The 18,479-nt window shown below is 41.6% G+C and overlaps 1 protein-coding gene across 1 annotated transcript; it reads right to left on the bottom strand.

Moving 5' to 3' along the window:
- Positions 1-74: 74 nt before the first annotated feature.
- chrna11 (cholinergic receptor, nicotinic, alpha 11) lies at positions 75-13,717 on the bottom strand. Its single transcript, XM_046058664.1, has 10 exons — positions 13,550-13,717; positions 11,193-11,332; positions 10,835-10,879; positions 10,446-10,555; positions 10,275-10,354; positions 7,756-7,923; positions 7,477-7,671; positions 4,262-4,348; positions 2,625-2,734; positions 75-1,060 (listed from the first exon to the last, which is right to left on the bottom strand). The coding sequence occupies exons 1-10, from the start codon at positions 13,599-13,601 to the stop codon at positions 323-325; spliced, it is 1,725 nt and encodes a 574-aa protein (XP_045914620.1). The 5' UTR covers positions 13,602-13,717; the 3' UTR covers positions 75-322.
- Between the last annotated feature and the right edge of the window lie 4,762 nt (positions 13,718-18,479).

Here is an 18,479-nt window from a genome sequence, read left to right as displayed (position 1 = left end):
GATTTAACCAGAAGAATCCATTTCACCTTGTCAAGAATCTGATAAAGCACCCTCCTCACCCTAATCTCATTTTAAGTTCACTCTGTACCCCCTTCCTCATCTGTTTTCGTCTTATATTTCAGCTACAAAACAGAATGTATTGCAAAGAAAACCATTATTTTTTGTTTTGTTATTTCATAGTCCCTCGTAATCACAAATCACAGAGCCTACAGTCTGCTGGAAATTGTGTTTCTTTGGATCCAGGCCCACTCCTTCCTTCATCTTATACTTAATTCCCTTCATCCTTTCTTTCACACTTCTCCTCTTTTTTTCGTCTTTGCTTTCAAACGAAGTCCTTTGAAATAGCCTCCACAAAGTTGGGAGCTGACATGAGGATAGATATGGTGCATATGATATTGAAAACGCTGAACGCCATCAGACACAGGCGGTCGATTACAGCGCCTGCAAATTTCCACTGGTCGGCCATGCCCTCAGCTTCGTCCTGCTCCCGGAAACGGTCTGCCATGTAACGCACCTCCTCCAAGATAGCCTGTAGCTGGGGGTCTCCTATCCCTGCAGTCGAGCACCCTCCAAGCCCTCCAGGTCCACCTCCAAAGCCCCCACCACTGGAGACAGTGCTGGGGCAGCCTACAGTATCTATGTTGGGTGTTGGTGGTGTTGGGGAGCTGCAGAATTGAGATGGCAGGTGCGGAGGTGGGCTCCCTGCTACTCGCGGAGGCCCTGTGGAGATGTTATTCCTCTGGAGAGACTCTGAGAGCATTGAAGGGTCCTCCATGTTTTGGAAGCCCATGTAAAGAAGGTTCCCGTTGTTGTTTGCGCTGGACTGGGCGTGGAGGTGAGGGTGCCCCGCGTGGAAGGACCCTGTCTGGAGAGGAGCCAAGTTCTGTGGGTGCAGCGGATGGAGGGTGGGGTCCGGAGGGTTCGGGATGCTCCCACTGTGGGAGCCAGAAGAGCAGCGCCGCAAGTGGGGGGCACACGGGGGCCGCTCTGGGTCGTCATTCTCTCCTGGCCTCTTCATACGCAAGAACCATGCTACCCACTGCAGTAAGACAAGCTGCACCTGTGGAGAAAAAAAGAGAGAAGCTGGAGGACAGGAAATAGCAGAGCAACAGAGCGAAAAGAGCACAAAAGCCTACGAGGAAGCAAAAGAAAATATGAGAAAGCTGTAAAGCATTGAAAACCACCCACACATTTTGACCTTCACATAACACTACTTAAGCTGGGCAAATAGCCTCATTTGTCGCGCATTGACGTTGGTGCTGTATCCGACCTTGCGTCTTGTTTCAAAACGCAGCTGCGTTTGTATAAGTAGTAGTTCGAGATCATCGCCAGGGACACCCAGTTAAAGCGCCTGAGGCAAAGAAGATTGTTAGCTTTATTTCCAGCAGGATACTTACAAAGGCAGCATTCAATTTAAACTTGATCATTGAGATGGACCGTCCAGTTACTGTGTAATGAGCCTGCAATAACGTTAAAGTAATCTGCAACATTGGCTACTCGCACGTTGGTGCAAAGTTAAACCTTGCTCTATTCTACTCTATTTTCCCTCTGCTCTCCTTGTTTCCTCTTCCCTCATCTCCTTGTTTCCTCTCCTCTTCCTTAACATCAAAACAAAAAACTCCCTTGGAGAAGGACTACTGTCCCCTAAAAGGGCATAGTCCAGATGTCTGGCATCTAATGAGAAGCTAATGTCCAGATGACTGCTCAATTAGTCTGCAGCGAGTGTGTTTACTGGCCAGGTAACAGTCCCTGTTGTTGTTGCTGGTGCTGATGTTGTTTTTGCCCAGGCTGCAATTATGAACTGTGCTGGTTCGATGCACTCATCTGAACCACATCAATTAGCTTGTTAATTGGCCATTGGACTGTCCTAATAGGCCATTCATCATCAGAACGTCCTTGCAATGTATCGATATACAGCATCTGCCTTCTCATGCAGCCAAGCTATTTGTACATAAATCGATAAATGTAGACCTGTCAATGTTTAAATACATCTTAGAATGCCAAAGAAATGCCATCCTATATTTCATTTGTTTATTAATATTACAAAAATAAGAAGTAATAAGAAGAAAAATTTTGGCAAGACCAGTTTTTTTTTTTTACCAACTGAATATCATGTTTAAATGTTAATGCCTTTATTTTTGGCCTTTTTTCCACATTTCACATTTTTGATATATTCACATGAGAACAAAACTTTTGTAAAAAGGCTTGATACATTTTTTTTGCATTCAGCAGAAGGCAATAAAAGTGAGAAGAGGGAGTGAGTCAAATCGAATCCACCCACATATCCTGAGCACTTTGAAACGCACTCCAGTTGAAGTCTGTGGCGATGCATTTGATGAACACGCTCAGGCAGACTGACAGTGCCGGATGAGTCACAGGCGAGGAAGTCGGAGAATGAAAAGAGAAAGGAAACTGGCAGAGGAGCACAGGTATAGGACTGACAGATGGATAACATGTTACTGAAAATGGCAGAGCCGAGGAGTGATGCTAATGCTGAAATAGAGATGAATAAAAGCAGTATATCACATCTGAAATAGGGAGACCAGCCATTTACAGGATTTAACAAGCCAGAAAGCATGATGTATGTAAATAGGTTATGATGAGGAGTTTGAGCTCAGCCTCACCCATTTGGGCATGTTTCCTCCATTTGGATCATGGTGATGATACTGCAGAACCACTACGGTGGCGATGACTGACATCCCAACGATGATCATTATACTGGCAAAGTATTGACCTGGGCAGAGTAGAGTATGGAGCAGTGTTATATTTCATTTTACAGTCAATTTACACACATTGTAATTTCCTCCTACTGCTTCCAACTATTTCCTGCAAGGTAACCATAAAAACACGCGTGTTATTATTCATCTTATTCACCAGTATCCTCTGAACACGTAGTATCTAGCACTGCAAGTTCAGTGAGAGAAGTTCTTTTATTTATTTCACCAAAAAATACTGAAAAATAACATGACTTGAAGGAAGGATTATATTCTCCCTGTTTCTTCTCTGCTTTATTCTAAATGAACCCATCATTTGTTACATATCTTCATGCACACTTGGGACCTGCTACCAACACTACTGCCTGCTAGTAGCCACACTGTGTACATATTTTTTAATATAGAATTATGCTGAAGACATTTATTTTCCCCTGATGTTTTTAATGACCTGGATTTGTGTCTTTAGGCAAAGATGGCCATGCATCTGTCTCTGGCTGCAGTCTTAGTTCACTAAACATAATTCCCGGCAGTATGCCTGCAATCAATTTAGCCAGTTAAGTTTTAAGGCGAGCAGATGGATAAAATAAATTCTGTTGTTCTGGGGGGGTTTAGGCATTTTTAGCTCTACCATTGTGTAGTAATATGTTGTATTTTTTCATTTATTTTGTGTAGTCTTTACTCATCCAAATTGAGAGTTTTGGGATTGAGGGTGTGATATCCTGGACAGACTGTAAAGACCTCTTTGTCAAACCAGGGATTTTTCACTATTTGATGGATTACTATGAAATCTTGTACAGACACTTGTGGTCCCCAGAAGATAAAACCTAACTTTGGGGATCTACTGGCTTTTTCTGTGCAATGAGGTTGAAATTTGTGGCTTTGAGTGAATTGTGTCAACAACTTTTACCATGAAATTTGGTACAGACATTCCTGTTCCCCTCAGGATGAATTTAATAACTTTAGAACTTTTCATCTAGAACTATCAAAGTCTCAGTTCATCCAGTATTTTGGTTTACAAATAGCTGCAAAACTAATGGCTACCATACTCAGCTGTACTTTGTGTTTAGCGATGATTAGCACATGTTAGCTTGATAACACACTTAACTAGGTTGATAAACATAATAATATACCTGCTAAACATTCACTTGTCCGCATTGTTACATTGAGTACGTTAGCATGCTGACTTTATCATTTACCCAAAGCACCACTTTGCCTAAGGACAGCCTCACAGAGTTGCTGACATGGCTGTACCCTCTTAGTCTTGTTGAAAAGAAATAAACCTGACTTGACTTTGAACCCCCAGAGCTCTACTAGAAGCCACTTCCTGCTGTACACCGCTAGGAATTACTACTGAAAAATTGAACACGAGAGACTAAATATTGATTGTCACTGTCAGATGGGAACTTCATGCAGTATCTCTAACGAGTAAATGTCTTGATATCACATTGACGACCAGTAAAAAGTCCTGTTAAACGACTCTTGATCATTAAGGACGATGTGAACCACTCGTGAAAACAACACACACAAACACTACCTCTCTCACGTACCTATAAGAGGGACGGAGTCAGATGTGGCTGGCATGATCTCTGCAACCAGCAACATGAAAACAGTAAGAGACAGCAAGACGGTGATACCTGTAGATAGATAGATAGATAGATAGATAGATAGATAGATAGATAGATATGAGAACATAATGCTGGAAGTACATTTTGTTATGCAATCAACATTGTGGCTTAGTCTCCTCCCCTGAGTAGTGGTACTTTGGTATTTGGATAAATGGTCACACTGAGATCAGGTTTGATTTATGTAAATGACCAGCTAATGCTCATACAGTCATACAGTGAATTAATTTATGACATTCTGTACCTCTACAGCAAAAAGCATTTCCGCACAGCAAATAACCATTTTTTAAGTTGTCCAAACTCCGCTTGCGTGCACGTGAACACACACACCATGCGCTCCTGCACTGAAACTCATCTCCATCTTCATTTATCCACCTACACACTATCTGTCTCACATCTCCAACAGAAAGAATTTAAGGAGTGCTTTGCTGGCATATATGTCCCCATTCAGAAGCATTTAATTAGACTCCTTAGCCTAGAGATAAAATATGAATGGCCTTTAAGGATATTAGGAAAATTAAAAATGCTTATTTTATATTGTTTCTTTCTCAGAAATGACACTTGTTCTTTTTAAAAGCATGCTCCTCTAACCCTAAAAGCCCAGCCACTTGGTCCCCATATCTCCTCCATCAAGCCGAGTGACAGAATCTTTTCCTGGAAGGCAGTGTCTAAGCTCTCTCCCCCAAATCAATTCTCTAGCCTTAATTACATCAATAGGTTAATTGGCCTTGTGTGTAAGGCTTGGCATTTTTTCTCTAGAGAAATGCTGCGTAATGCATCCTGTATTGAGGTTAAGGATATGCTATGACAATGCTGTAGCGGCTTCCCTCTAAGTTCCCCTCCCACTCAGACATGGGTCAAATAGTATTTACGAAAAAGCATAAGCATCTAAATGTTTTTGGTACATTTGATGAGTGATCAGACTGGTACAAAGACAATAAATGCAAACAAGCTTGGTAATAGTGTTTCATTTGAATTCAAGCCTGATTCCTTTTTAGTTTGTTTCATGTTCATTCTCATTATTATCTACCCAAGATCTTCCTCTTTGTCAGTGTTTTGGTTAATTTTGTAAAAAGAAAGAAAAAAGAGGAGTTTAATAAAAGCTTAAAGCTGAGGTAGGAGATGATGTTGGAGAACTAGCAACTAGATTTATCCAACTGAAATCCCACCTCCCTTCAGGCCTCTTTCCAAAGCCACTCACCAAAACACATTTTTAATGCGTACTGAGTACACGGGCAGATTGAGCGCAGGTAGGCATGTAAGTGGGTAGGTAGACCAAATGATCGGTCCTGCTTATTACAGTCCTGCGACAGCCGCAGATACCTGCTTTTTTTTTTTTTTCTATCAGAGCATTTGATTTATTGGTTGCTACCGGGTCGTAAAGAGAATTTCAACAAAACTAAAAACGCTTCTGTAATAAATTGCCTACCGCATCGTAAAGAGGTAAGAGGTAAAAATTAAACACCAAAGTACATTTTGTATTACATTGTCATTTGCAAGGGGTTTCCTCATTTTATCCATTTCATTTAATTAAGTATTAGTTGTAAAAGTAATTTCAGAAATAGGGCTGCAATAATTGATTATTTTGATTCGATTAATGTGCTGACCATTTTCTCGAATGATCAATCAATCATTTTTGTCTATAAATGTCAGAAAATAGTGAGAAATGCCATTATAATATCACAGAGCCCAAGGTGACATATTCAAATTGATTTTTTTTGTCTGACCAACAGTCTGAAACCCAAAGATATTCCATTTACAATAATATAAAATAGAAATGAGCATCAAATCCTGGCATCTGAGAAGATGGAACCAGAGAATTTGCCATTTTTGCTTTAAAAATTGCTGAAACAAATAATCATATCAAAAAAGTTGGCAATTATTTTTCTGTCGATCAACTATTCGATTAATTGGTCAGATAACCTGGAGTGTGTGTTGTCCGGTGTCTTAACTCTCTATCATAACTATCATCCCTCTTGTGCTCTAAACAGGTTGAAACAGATATTATAATTTATTTGCAGCTGCTGTTTCTCTCTCATCCAACCTATTATAGTGTGATATGGTTGTCTCCCACCTTTTCCTCCTTATCAGTCCTCCCTCTCTCTTTTGTGCTCATCCTTTTCACATTCTTCTCCTGTCTGTTCCCTTTTCTTTACCCTTCCCACACCCATCCATCTTTGTTCCTCCTCCTCGCATTTCCCATCTTTCTATTTCACCCTATAATCCCTCTCCCCTCTCAGCTCCTCACTAAGAATCGTCATGTCCTGCCTATAGTCGAGTGATAGTCCTGGTACACACAGTAGCTAATCTTGAGAAGCTGCAGAGCTGCAGTCTCTATCACTCACTGTAAATTTCCAGCTAAACTGAGGCTCTTTATTCTTTTTACATGTTTATTTACAGCATTAAACATTGAAATGTATATTGGCTGTATATTATATTATTGGGAGAAAACTGGTAGTTCTATGTAAAGACGTTGGGCACCCCCATATCACCAAAATGGCATGATCCTTCTATCGCTGCGAAGCTTTGACTGTGAGATTGACAGTCGAATCAAGCTCCGCCCATCGAAGCATCGAATCTTCGACTATTCGGGGTCAGCCCTACTAGCAGTCTTTTCTTTTCTGCCTTTGTCGGTGCGTTTCTGCACATCTTGGCATGTTGCCTCCACATGTAGATCGGTGGGATAGTGTAAAACCAGTGATAGGAACGTGTATCACATCACTCACATGTTGTATGTGTTTGTGCGCGTACATGAGAGCAAACGAAACAGAGACACACTCAAAAAAAACACAGTGTTACTACTGGTCAGAAACTCCACAAAGTACCTTTAAGAGTAAGGTATTTTGTAAAAAGCTTGATGATCTAGAATTCTCACTCTCTTATAGTCCAGTGGACTTTATAGAAGTAAAGTGGGAACAACCTCAGACACCGTCGTGATGAAGGCAAGATAGACAAAAACTGATGCACTTGCACTGAAGCTCACACTGTTCTGCACCTCTCTGTGAGCACGTTCCCAAAGATAAAAACCGAGACATGACACTAACAAGCCCTCTTTCCCCACTTCAGGTGTCTTTTTTCCCCACTGCAACTGCCTTACGTCCATCTATTTCCTCCATCATTACTCTTTTTGATCCACTCACCCAGTGAGATTTTCTCCCCAGAGTCTGCTGGTAGCACAAAGATGAGCAGGGTCATTGAAGACAGCAACACACAGGGGATGAGCAGGTTCAGGGCATAGTAGAGTGTTCGTCGCCTTATTGTTACAACAAACGTCACATCCGGGTAAGGCTCCTTACAACAATCATAGAAGGCCTCACTTCTGGTGCCAGGAACTCCTGCAAGACCAGGGACAGAGAGAAATTCACTCTAATGCTCTGTGACTGGATGTTTTTAATGAGGATGCAATGCACCTTACTTACCAACCAAGTCCCATTCTCCATTGGGCATGTAGCCTGAGATGTCAGCGTCGTTCATCTGGAGGTCCAGCAGCCAGCCGTCGTACGTCCAAGAGCCGAACTTCAGCTCACACCTCTGGATGTCAAAAGGGAACCAGCGGACGTCCACGTTGCATGTGCTCATAAAGATTCCTGAGACAAAAGCAGACAAAAGAACAAGAGACAGAGAGTTAAAGCTCCACAATCAGTTGACTAAATGACAACATGGACCCCTGCAGAGTCCTGCACAGAGATGACAAGGGAAAGATGTATTGGAGGACCACTTGTGCAGAAAGCCTGTCCTGAATATAAAGCTGCTGGTCAGAAAGACTCATTCATTCGTATCCAGCCAGCTCTAAAGACTGAGTTCTTAACTCAACCATCTTCCATTTTTTAGATAGAAACGGTGTGGAAAATGCTGCGTCACAACCAAGAGAGCACACTGGAATTGGATTTTTATTAACATTGCACAAGTCTTCTGAGAGTTCTATTTTGAAATTGAGTTTGGAGGCTGGAGAAGAGAAAGCAATGACTACATTAGAAACAACCTCCCATCAAAGAAATGTCTATTAAAAAAACCTGGCAGCAATATTGTCACTCACAGGCTTCAGACATTCTGCAAAGAAATGTTGCTTCTGCACACTGCAGACACAGCTGTTAGCTAAGCCTCAGCGATAGAAGGAAACATCAACAGTGACACTGAAAAATGAGATTGTCCACAGTAGCCCTAATCAGATTACCACTTTTATTATGCAAAATAAATGCACACTCACACGCATATGCAAAGGCAAATGCAAGCACAAAATCATAGAGACACACTTGCACGCCGGTCTCCACCCCCAAATGAAGAATCACAGTGATCCTCGCAGTGGTCGCTGGCCAACTCCAGCCCTTAAAGTAATTACTGAAATAAATGAATCAGGCCAGTTGAGACGTTCAAACGCACACAGAACAAAAATACCAATGAGGCCTTACACCCCTCAAAGATATTCTTTATGAGTCTACCATCATGCTAATCATCCTTCAGAATGGCATGAAAGCAGAGTTTGGAGAAGAGTAAGGAGGTTAGCAGGTTGTGTGCTGGTTTCAAAGCAGAGGTTGACCACAAAAATGACACTAAATTAAGTACTAGCTATAACTTTTCTATTTTATACACTCCCTGCTATCTCAAATCCAGTTACTGACACCAAGTTCTTGCAAGTGATTGTCTTTGCTTCATGGGCATGATGTCTTTATAATTACTCCTGTTAAAAATTACTGATTATGTAAAAGTAGCTCGATCTGCCTTTGCAGACCACTGTTCTGTGCACCTTCATGCACAGAATATTTTTATAACCTGCCACTCAAAGATATCTAGTAACCTGGCAGCAACACTCACAAAAAAGACACCTGGATTTTTAAACAGCTTGAAACAATCTCTCACTCTCTCTCGCTCTCTCTCTCTCTCTCTCGCTATCTCGCAACACAGCTCTCAAAAAAAACCTCCATCATTCTGAAAATCGCTTCCCAAGGAAGGCAATACAAGACCCGGAGACAAAATTCCCTTTTTGCAAATGTCACACAATCAGAATATGAGCTTAAAACCTGTTACATCTTATCTCCTGTTTTACCATTAAACCCAAGCATAACAACACCCTTACCTCTACAGCTACGAGAGGTATTCTTCAAATGATGGTGTGCAGCAGACGCTTGGGATCCTCCGCCTTTGAATTATTTACTGTGTGTCAAGCTCCTGCTCCATGCCTGCCACCCACAGACCTGTTGCCTGTTATTTACTGACAATAACAGCCCAAAAAGCCTCAGAAATTGCAACCAGGCTTGTGTGAGTGAGTCAGAAAAAGCTGGTTTGCTGCTCATTGTTTTCCTTTTTCTGCTCTTTCTCTTAATTTTTCCATTCAGTCCATCTCTCTGCTCTCTGTCTCATCATGTTTGGTGGTAAAAAACCTCTCCTCCTCGGCACCCTAATTGGCTCAGATCCAAATCGCCACATTAAGGAGCTGTATTTACATTCAGCAGCAGCCTATTAATAAACATGCCCGCTGAATAGAACTGATAGGGTGGCTTTCTGAGCTCACAGTCCTCGACCTTTGTTTCAGAAGGCCGTTTTAACTGAACCCGCCGCTAACACCAGGGATTCAGTCACAGCCTGCTGTAATCTGATGTAAAAAGAAATGACTGAGGAAACTACAAAGTAAAGACCTGTGGAAACCCAGGGGAGCTCTTGCTTTCACAGGCTTGCACAGGTCTTGCATTTGAGTTAAGACAGGAAACGGAGGAAGCGAGCGTCTCCTATTTATAGGTTTTACTCACAGCGCTGGGTATCTGTAACCAGTGAGAAACCAGAGTTGCTCTTTTATACTGATAAAATATTAATGTCAAGAGTACAAACAGGGGAGAGACATGCAGAGATCACTGAATGAGATGCTGGAAGTGATAGTTAGGTAGATGAAGGGATTAACAAGAGTTATAGCATGAATGAGAGAAAAAAAACAGGAGAGACTCACCTGGAGGCAGATACTCAGCATAGCCACTGGAGTTCACCAGAACATTGGTCTTAAAGGTGGAGTCAAAGTCGTCATCTGCACTGAGGAAGGACGGGGGGAAGTGACACTACTTTTTGAAATATAATTTGTGTATGTATGAGGTGTGTGTTAAGGTGTTTATGTGTGTTTTACCTGTTGTAGAGCAGGACATCTGGTGTCCAGACCTGATCTGTGGTGAAGCGGAGGTTTTTGACTCCGGGATGTTCGCTCTGGTTCCACTGGAGATAGTGATCGAACCAACCCTTAAAAACAGAAAAGATACAGTCTGTATCCCAGTGAACCATAGGGACAAGCTGCTTTATCTCCCAATTCCCTCTGCAGTCAGTTTAGATCCAATAGAAGTCATATAATATACTTAAAGCAAAAGATTACTTTTTTCTTTACTGTCAAAAAGGTGAATTTTTAAAGATGTTATCATAGGATTCACAGAGTATAGGTCACAACCTTAATTTACATGTTAAAGAACAGCAAATTCATTATCACCACACCCCAAGCATTCAGAGTCCCTCAGGGGTCCTTACCATACGTAGCCATATGTTAGTGGTTAGCACCTGGTTCTTCTCATCCTGCAAAACAGTTAAACATTTTTAGCACGTCTTTTCTTAGAAATAATTTGCTGTCAATTTGCTCACCAGGCAAAGAGAGGTATATTATTTTGCATCCTTATTAAAAATTATTATTATTATTAATATTACAGTTTCAAACATAAACTAATTTAATGCCTTACTTGGTGCTTATTGAAAAAAGCGTCACCAAACAGATTGCAAACATCATATATTTTAACATTAAAAATATATTTTGTCAGACTCCATACAGTGTCAGATGACCGCAAACCTGTGGCCACTGAGGTTGAGAACAACAGCAGCTGCAGACACCTACCACATCCATGATCTGTATCAAACTGAGGGAGAAGACAACGGTGAGAGGGTGGGAGTCGTTGGCCACTGGCCGCTCCATCGGGTTGTAGTCCTTCAGGAGGTTCTTCAACAGGTTCCTCTGGTGAGGACCCTGCAGCGACACTGAAGAGGCAGAAAAATGTGAGAGAATTCAAATCTGGTAAAATCTTCACCTGTGAAAATAAGCCACACTCCACACCATAAGAAAACCTCTGTTTGTTAAAGTTCCTTTAAAAAGATTTTTAATCTGTTTCCCAAATTGCAACTCCATTTCCTAATCCAAACAAAGATGGTTGCTGGGATGTCTTTGCTTAATTTCTACAACGTGAACCAAAATATAACACATTTATTATCAGTTAGAGTTGTATTATTTTCTATATTGATGGTACTTTCAATTGTTTTGTATTTTCGTACAAAATAATGCTTAGCTTTGTGACTCGAATGTAATCATTATGCATGAGGAGCACAAACTGGGATACAGACAGATGGGAGCTACCTCTTGGTAAAGTCACCTGTAAAGCCCTTAATGACAGTCTGTGTTTAATAAAAATCTCACAAGGGAATCAAATGAGACTTTGGGGAGACTTTGTACAGTGAAGTACAGTCAGGCAGGGAGTGATGCTGAAAAAAAAGATGAGTAGATTTAGCCCTCAGGAACTGAACTTTTCTTATCTTCTTTATCCAGAGAACAAGACTAAAAAAGAAAAGGAAAGGGAGGTGAAAAGGGAGATTTAATGATTAAATTAGCAGAAATACAAACGGATCTTTTATCACCATTAGTCACACTTATCTTAACTTTTATGATTTAAGCTTTGCAAATAAAATATGGGGGTCAGATTGAAATATTTAACATTAATATTGTTATTGGATAACACAGAGAAGGAAATCATCAAACAGGAGAAAGATTTAGAGAGACCATGCAGAACATTCAGTAAACAAAAAATCTAATTAGATTTACTGAGAAAGCATTTCAGGGTATAATCTGCACTAACGTATGTGTGCATGTGTAACGTAAGAGGTAATACAGGAAATTTTGAATAGAGATGTTATGGACTAGGAAAACAGATTGAATGGACTTAGAGGGAGTTTAAACAGACTATATTGTGAGACACAAATGCGCAGACCAATTTAAAATACAAAAGATGTTGTGTTCCAGGAGCTTCGTCTATGTTTCCTCTCCCATCAGTGGGTCCATCATAATACAGCCAATCTTTATCCAAACTCATAGATTTTATTTAACATACTAGTTGAGATCCCAACATTTTCAAGTCCACCATTTACACGATGCTTACATACAGGGAATTAATTACAAAATGATGCTTAAAACATTTGGATTTCTCTCGTCTATGAGAAAGTGAAGCAATTAAAAAAATGGGGTCTTGGATTTTAACATTTCACTCAATCTGGTGTTGTATAACCTTAATAAAGTGCTAGAAAAACAGATGTAGAAATATGAGACATGCAACAGTATGGGAAAATGGGTTTTCCTGAAGCGTATTTACAGGGAATATCTATCAGGGTTCAAGGAGTTGAGCAGTGGCAGAAACGCACATGCAATCATAGTATTAAAAGATGGTTTCAGTCCAAGCAAAGAGAAAATCCCTCAACGTTTCCTTAAATCTAGTGTTTGTGTTTTTCAAGAAGTCCAGCAAATAAAAGACTGTATTGCTGCAGACAAACAGAAAAACATTTTGCTTCTTCTGCCTGTAGGGAAAGTTCACCCGCTCTCCTCTCAGCCCTGTCATCCACTGTCAGCCTGTCTATTCAGCCACGACTTCTGCTGCTTGGAGCCCCATCTGCAATATTACATCCACAACCCAACAGGGAGCCAAGATGGAAGAGCCGATCTATACGTGTACTTCAGTTGATCTGTGGGGGTAAGATCACCTGACATGCACACAGAGTCGGCTTGTGGAATGAGGAGCAAAAAAACGATGAAATATTGTGACTGCCCAGATTCTTCCACACACTCTCTGTCTGCCTTGCTGCACACACTAGATGTGAATCTGCCTGTTAAAACACCTCATGCAGAGGCATCCAACCTCTAGGTCAACTCAGTATCCAGAAAAATAAGAACACAGTTGTGAAAACGCCCTGAGATGTAAACAAGTAAGCAAACAGGTGAGCCAGATTCTCACTTTTCTTCTCCTGGAGTTTTTTTTTTCCTACTTTAAATTCTTATTCTCGTGTATACTTCACGGATCAAGCATCAACACCACCGACTCCAATTCCTGAATTCCTGTAAAACTGCACTTTGAGACTAAAGTGCCGCTGCTGCAATTCTGATTCCTGAGAAATAGAACGAAAGACAGAAAGAGAGAGGGAGACAGGCAGGCTCACCGTGGATCAAAGCAGAGAATCCAGAGAGGAGCAAAGCCACCGAGTGCCACATCCTGGTGGTGAGGAGCGGGAGTAAAGAGGAGGCAGAAGAGGAGAAGCTCCGGATGCTGAAGGAGGAGGAGGGGAGGGAGGAGAGGGAGGACAGACTCAGGAAGCTGCTGGAAATCCCCCTGTCTGCATCCAGTCGGCATCAGAGGAAAGGCGTGTGAGCGTGTGCTGGAAGAGACAGGAGCTGAGAGAGGGAGTGCAAGAGGAGGAGGAGGAGATGGTGGCTGTGTGCTCTCTGTCTCCCTGTCTCTCTGGGAGGTGGGACTAAAATGGAGAGCACGGGAGAGAGAAATGTCAGTGATGTGGGTGAGAGGGTTGAAGATAGAGCAAGGGGTGGAGAAAGGCAAGGTTTTAATTGGTCTATGAGTTGACCTTACTAATGGAAGAGGAATCCATACAGAAAAGGTGGGAACATAGGCTTCCCAAAAAGAAGGGGAGGCATTCAGTGCAAAGAAGTGTTTTAAATATGCTCAATTAGTGGAAAAAAAAAAACAGGCAAAAAAAGGCAAAAGGATAGGGGGAAAGGATTGGGTTTACAACTACTCAGGTGCCTGTTTTTGTGCTCAAATTGAGCATATTTAAAACACTTCTCTGCACTGAATGACACAAAAAACAGGCACATTGTTAAAAACAAACTGAAAACAAAAATCACTTCTCTGCATTTTAACGGCAAAATGTGAAAAGGAATGCTGTAAAAGATGAATTACTGTTTAAAACATTAATAAGATTTCCCTGTCTTCCATTCCCTTTGCATATCTCCCACTGTTTGTGTTAATGGCTGGTGACGTATGTCAAAAATACATGGCAGCTGGTTACACATAACACAGGTTATGACCATGCCCAGCTAGACTGTGTGTGTGTGTGTGTGTGTGTGTGTGTGTGTGTGTGTGTGTGTGTGTGTGTGTGTGTGTGAGAGAGAGAGAGAGAGAGAGAGAGAGAGAGAGAGAGAGAGCTTCCCCCACTCAGCAGGGGGTGAGCTTTGAATCATAGGGGCAGATGGACTCCAGTTTAATTGAGAAAGTGCTGGGCTCTGCAGGAGGGCAACGGGAATGTGCATAGTTAAACTCTACTTCTCATTTGTCCTCACGAAATGCTGATGCAAGGACAGAGGCAGCGAGAAACGTAAGACTGAGAGAAAGGGAGAGTGAGCAGGGGAGGGGGGAGCAAGAGAGCAGGAAGAAAGAGTTAGACTGTATAATAGATTACCCTATTACTTCTGCTGCCCTTCGGAATTACCCCTCTCCTAGGCAGACTGTCACACATCCAGAGCTACAGATTCATGCTCGGCTGCGCAGGAGTGAGGATGGAGAGTGGCCCTCGGAGGCGAATAGAAGGATGACTAAGTCACCGGTTAAACCAGACAAAACTGCGCCAAGCGTGGAGCGAGGACACACAATGTGCCTCAGCAATGTTTTATCAGAGGAGAAGCATCCTGTTGCTGCTGCATACCTGCAATATTGCAGCTTTAATGTGCGCAAAATTGACTTTGAGTTCATCTCGTGAAAAAAAAAGGGGGGGGGGGGGTGATGGGGGGCGATCCTTCTGCTGTTATGCACCAAATACCAGTGTGACACAGTGCCAAAAACAAAATTCATTACGCTTCGTAAAAATACAAATTGGAGGCACTGAGGCGTGGGTGACATCTGGTGGTTTGTTTTCCAACTGCATTCTGGCTGGAGCTCAGCAACACTGGCAGGAGTTGTGTCTTTTGAGGGGAGGAGGCGATGGTGTTAATTAACAAGGAAGAAACTGAACTATATAAGATATAATGGAGAAGATGACGAGGGAAAATGCTATAAAGAGAAGGCTAATTAGAAAGAATGAATGAAAGAAAGATGAATGAAAACACTGAGCAGAGAGTGGATTAAAGCCATATCAGTGATGATGATAGTTGGAGGAGGAGAATGGGGATTTTGAACATCATGTGGACAATGGTATGGTTGTAGTAGTGCCACTCTCTGCATAGTAATTTTGTTGATCCTGATTGTGATTGCACAGCCGTACTGGTGGCCGTCAGTCTGACCTGGCATGACTACAGCTCATCCCTCTCTGTGCTAAATGCTGAATGCCGCCCCAGACAGTGCAGCCATCAGCCATCAGGGCTGCTGTGCTGTGTGTTTTTAATTACTCTGCTGATTGGATTAGGCCCTCTCCCGCGCTGACACGTCCCCTCCACCTAATAGGGTGTTATCGACAAAACCAAGCACATACATCCACTCGCCTGTGACGTCTGATTTGTCAAAGTGGCCTTTTTTTTTGTCTTGAATGGAGTGGAGTAGCTGACGTTCTCTTCTAATAGACATTTCTATCCTGCCCCAGCAGCAAGCCCTAGAGTAGTTAGACAAAAGCTGGACTGTTATCCAATAAAGTTTTAGAGTGTGAAATCTTAAAAGATTACCCCACAGATTTAAATTCTTAAGATTCTTTTTTATTTTTTGCTTTGAAGCTGACATTGGTCTGCACCTTGCTGCATGTGAGAAATTGAAACTTCGTCTTTGACAGACAGGTTAGCCCTACTTGCCTAAGTGCTACTCGTGTATTTTCATTTTTACATGTGAGTCACAGAGCTAAACATCTGTTTTTCTTAAACAAAAAAAAGAAAATCTTTGAAAAACCCAAAAGGTCTTGGTTTTTGTGCTGTTTCCAGAATTCTTATTCTTCTAGCCATGTGGATGAAAAAAATCCTGTTTGCTGCACAGCTGAAAAACATTTTTAACCTGTTTCCCAAATTGCGACTCCGTTTTCTAATCCAAACAAAGATGGTTGCTGGAATGTCTTTGCTCAATTTCTACAACGTGAACCAAAATATAACACATTTATAATCAGTTATAATTGTATATTCTTTTCTATATTGATGGTACTTTCTATTATGTTGTATTTTCATACAAAATAGTGCTTAGCTTTGTGACTCAAATGTAATGGTTATGCATGAGGAGCACAAACTGGTGATAAAGACAGATGGGAACTAACTCTCGGCAAGAGAGCAAATGAGCAAAAATGTCAAACTATTCCTTTAGCCCCTTGTTGTAACATTTGACCTTTAAAACACAAAATTTACTTACTGCTGTTTGCATCCTTATGGGACTTCTTTATCTTTTGACCAATGCATCCCCACAGATCAGACTGAAGCAATTAATATCCTGACCAGAAGATGAACTGGCACTCACTAAAGATTCAGCCACAGCAATTAGTGGACTCACAATATCCAAGTTTAATTTCACTTTCTTAGTAGCCAAAGGATGATTTGCAATAAAAGAGACTAATTGAAGACACGCTGGCAACAGGCCACAGAGACAAGACAGATTGACATGCTTAGCTACCAGCTACAGCAGCCAGGATTTACAAGCACTTGGCTACAGGCTTGCTTTAATTTGAAGCCTTGCAGATGTACATACATCCTTTCAGCATCTTATTATTAAAAGGACAACATCATTTAAGAACGTTCACACTCTCCATCACCACAGCAGAGCGAGTCCTGCTCCAGTTTTGATGACTATTTAAACTAAATAGGCATATTTTAGGAAAGTTCTCTGCAAGGATGAGAGAGAGTGTCCACATTTGGTGTTGACAGTCATGCACTGAGGGGCAGGCCGTTTGGGGTCTCTGTGCCTGCACACTATCAAAACAAAAACATCCAGACAGCGGCATCTGGCTATGTCTCAGAGGAGCACAAAGAAACTTTAGCATAATTCATCTACACATCTGGAGGGACGTCTGAGGAAGTTAAAATCTGACTCTCTGATCCGACTACCACCATGTTGTTCCTCTCCCACCTGTGCACAGTCAATCCCCCCTTCTCCCTCTGTCTATCTTTAAATACATGTTGTCTTCAGATTAGATAATGCCTTTCTTTATCCTGCTACTATCCGGATGTGCTCTGCCACCCTTTGCTCCTTAGGTCTTTCCATTTGGAGGGAGCTCTATTATCTGTAGACCCATCTGTCACAAGGATTTAGATGAATAAATGATGCTGAATGTCATTGTTATGACTTTAATGCTTAATACTCCACCAAGCTCTATGCATATTGTTCGGTTAAGGGGTGACATATTTGCTATTTCATAAGCTCACAAGCTCACTTGATTAATCTGCAATACTAATCTGCTGAATTGATATTGAGGACCATTATTCTCTTTTGAAGGTTAGATTTATTTAAAAACAATATTTATATCCCACTTGGAATTTTCCCATGGTAATAATGACACTGATTGATAAAGTTACAAATGAAAAGTGATATAAAAGCATTTCTTATCAGGCTATGACACCAGGGGACCCATGTATAAGCAAATACACTCCTCCCCCTCCCCCCACACACACGCACACATATAGGGAGGAGGAAATCTGCCAATCCCCGGCTAAAAAAACTCAGATGACAGATGACTCATTCATTGCTTTCGCTCCATGCAACATCTGCAACTTAGAGTCTTTGCGGTCATTAAGCCCCTCCAGCTTTAAGGAAGATGCCCTGGTGGTGGAGAATCAAACACGGCCAAACAAGGGCCTGAAAAAGCAAAAGATATCCATGGGTATTTACTTCGTATGTCGTCACATGCAGGCCAAGTTCATAACATAACATAACGTCTGCTTGAATCTATGGGAGGGGCTCCGTGTTGCTGAAGCTGCAAATGGATTGCTGGAAAGTTCATACATGCAGAGCGAGGACATTCGGAATATTTTGATCTGATCACACCGGAGCTGATTGGCGTTGCAGCTTGATTTACTTTTTACTGTTTTTTTCATATGTTTTGAATGTCTTCTTAGTGAAAGTGGCACATTTGAGTCCAAGTTGCATCAGGATTTTACTAGGAGGGTGTCTTTGTGATTCAGGCAGTTGTGACCTTCAGGACCATAAGAAGACTGAATATATAAATACTAAACCTTGAG

This window comes from Micropterus dolomieu, linkage group LG09 (assembly GCF_021292245.1).
Source record: "Micropterus dolomieu isolate WLL.071019.BEF.003 ecotype Adirondacks linkage group LG09, ASM2129224v1, whole genome shotgun sequence".
Lineage (NCBI taxonomy): Eukaryota > Metazoa > Chordata > Actinopteri > Centrarchiformes > Centrarchidae > Micropterus > Micropterus dolomieu.
The sequence above is the reverse complement of the archived record's forward strand: the minus strand, read 5'-3'. Positions and strand labels throughout refer to the sequence as shown.